Consider the following 2,961-nt stretch of genomic DNA (forward strand, 5'->3'; position numbering starts at 1 on the left):
GCCCTGTCTGGTCTGTGTGAGCCATGCTTACTATCCAAGGCCCTCCCTGCCCTGTCTGGTCTGTGTGAGCCATGCTTACTATCCAAGGCCCTCCCCGCCCTGTCTGGTCTATGTGAGAGGTGCTGAGGAGAAGCTGTGCTCCCTGCCCCTTCTGTGTGAGCACTGAGGAGAAGCTGTGCTTTCTTTACCTGTTCCAGATATCAAGACAGCCACTCTTGCCTTCTTTTGCTGGACAGGGAAATTACTTCTCAGGAAGCCATTTGCCACCAATGACCCATTTGTTTGTATGGTTTCAATCAGATTCTTAACTCTGACACGAGGGGAATCTTCATTTCAATTATATGCATAAATAAGAACAACTATGAATTAATAGGAATAACAGAAAAACATAAGAAAACTTTAAATTATTGTATTTTATGCTGAAAGTAAAATATACAGGAACTAAAATACCAGTATAATAACATTTACCATCTCTCACTTTTAAAACCATACTGAAGGTGAACATATGTAATTACTACTTCAACTAGGAGCTACTGTAGAACACATCAGCACACTGAAGCATAGCTGCATAAAAGAATGCCTGCCTGTGTTCTCTGAAACCTGTCAGCCTTCCCAATGAGCCCATTCACACAGTGCTATGATATCCTGGCCTTGTGGGAGGCATGCGACCCAGCAAGGACACTCAAGACTGACATAGGATGCTGTTTTGAGAAGGGGGGTGGGGGTGGCTTCTACTACAGTGTAAGCTGAAGGATGTTATTATGCAGCCCTGGGAGAACCTGCCTGTAAAGAAAACCTACACAGCATTGGGTAGATGGACAGACAGACAGAAGGTATGCCAACATCATTTATAGCTATCTGAATGGCTCAGCCTGCCACCCTGTCAAATTCGGATGAGTTCTGACCAACAGAGACCTGGTCAGGGTGTTCACTCTCTAATGCTTGGGTGAGCTAACCCTCCAGGCAGAACCATGAGGTATTTTGTGTAGTAACTTTATCCTGTGCAGTGTGGCTGTGCCTGTGAGTACTACCCAGATGTCAAAGCTCCACAGTGGAGACAGATGTGTCTGGCACAGTGTAGACAGTTCATGCTGCATCTGGGTAACGACAGATGCCGTGGCAGTGGCTGGAAGAAAGGTACAGAGCTGAGTTATAGTCAAGATTATAAACCTAAAAGCCAAGAAGGAGCTGTTACCTTCAGGACATGCAACGACACTGCCTATCACCCAGGCTTCCTCCTGCTGCCGCCGAATGTCATGCAGAACCTGCTCTGCCTGGTCCTTTGACACCACCAGGGCAGCTCCAACCCCACAGTTGAATGTCCTGGCCATTTCTTCTTCAGAGAGCTGTCCTTCCTGCTGTAGCCATGAGAAGACCTTGGGGACCCTCCAGGTGCTGGCATCTTAAAACAAGAGTCACCCAATTAATCTACCGTCCCATAGGGAGTCCTAGCCAGGCCACCGTCCTGTGTAGGACAGCACTATGAATTGTCCTTCAGATCCCATTTCTGTCAGTACTGATACTTGAGGAGGTGCGTTCTCTGCTTCATGAACTTACCGGATCTTTAGAACCCTCTAACGATTTAGATGCGCTAGCAGCTGATTACAGCAGAGACTGCCACCAGTGGTCCTGAGCAAGCCACAGGGCACAAGCCAGTAAGCAGCACCCCTCCATGGTCTCCGACTCAGTTAGGAACTCCAGGTTGTGCCTTGGGTTCCTGCTCTGACTTCCCTCAGTGATGCGAGAGTTGTAAGATAACACCAACCCTTCCTTCCGTAAATTGTCTTTGGTCATGGCCGTTATCACAGCAAGAAAAACCCTAACTAAGGTGGATTTTTATTTAAAATTTCCTAAGGAGGGGGGAAGGCATCTGCAACATTCCACACAGACCATGTAGTACTAGGTATGTTCTCCAGATACATATATTCTGTGTGTATGAGTGCTCTGCCTGCATGTATGTGTGTGCACCACATGTGTGCTCGGTGCCCTTGGGCTGGAGTTACCAATGGTTGTGAGCTGCCCTGTGGTATGAGGTCTGAGTCCGGGTCCTCCACAAGAACAGACTTAGCCACGTCTCCAGCCCAGAACTGAGCTTTGGTTAGATGACAGAGTTGATTATTCGTTCCTTCTACTTACTTAGCATATCTGTATGATAACCACTTTATGTTTGTTTGAAACAGGGTCTTATCCTACAGTTCTAGCTCACCTGGGACTCCCTATGAAGATAAGGTTGGTCTCGAACTCATGGAGGTCATCTGCTTCTGCTTCCAGAGTGTGGGAACTAAAAGTGTGGGCTACCACACCTGGCCTGATAATCAGGTTTGGTTTTTGATTTTTGTTTTTTGTTTTTCTTTTGAGACAGGGTTTCTCTGTATAGTCCTGGCTGTCCTGGAACTCACTCTGTAGACCAGGCTGGCCTCGAACTCAGAAATCCACCTGCTTCTGCCTCCTAAGTGCTGGGATTAAAGGCGTGCGCCACCACTGCCCAGCAGGTTTGGTTTATTTTTTTAAACGTAATTTAAAAAATGCAATTTAGCCAGGTGTGGTGGCACACGCCTGTGATCCCAGCAGCTGTGTGGGTGCTGGAAAATGACCCTGGGTCCCCTGCGGAGCAACAAGTGCTCTTGATGCGGAGCAGTCTCTCAGCTCCCCATTAGGTTCAAGTCCACTATGGACCTGAGCGAGTTCAGAGGATTCAGCCACCACAAATGCTTGCCATGATGTCAGAGGTCAAAAGCCAATAGCAATGTAAAGTTGAAACCAACACATGTATAAAACAGATTACTCTTCCACAAGAAATGGTGCTACCGTGAAAAGTAGACATAACAATAATAAGCAGCCAAATTCCTTTTTTTTTTTTTTTTTGGTTTTTCGAGACAGGGTGTCTCTGTGTAGCCCTGGCTGTCCTGGAACTCACTTTGTAGACCAGGCTGGCCTCGAACTCAGAAAACCGCCTGCCTC

At 47.1% G+C, this 2,961-nt stretch overlaps 1 protein-coding gene across 2 annotated transcripts in view; it reads right to left on the reverse strand.

Moving 5' to 3' along the window:
* The window catches only part of Gart (phosphoribosylglycinamide formyltransferase, phosphoribosylglycinamide synthetase, phosphoribosylaminoimidazole synthetase), a 26,424-nt gene that overhangs the window by 3,395 nt on the left and 20,068 nt on the right, over positions 1-2,961 (reverse strand). For both annotated transcript variants that reach the window (XM_021184851.1, XM_021184852.1), the window contains exons 17-18: positions 1,196-1,402; positions 189-326 (exon numbers count right to left, since the gene is read on the reverse strand). In XM_021184851.1, coding sequence (XP_021040510.1) covers positions 189-326; positions 1,196-1,402 — 345 coding nt within the window. The remainder of the gene's footprint in view (positions 1-188; positions 327-1,195; positions 1,403-2,961) is intronic.

This window comes from Mus caroli, chromosome 16 (genome assembly GCF_900094665.2).
Source record: "Mus caroli chromosome 16, CAROLI_EIJ_v1.1, whole genome shotgun sequence".
In the NCBI taxonomy this organism is placed as follows: Eukaryota; Metazoa; Chordata; class Mammalia; order Rodentia; family Muridae; genus Mus; species Mus caroli.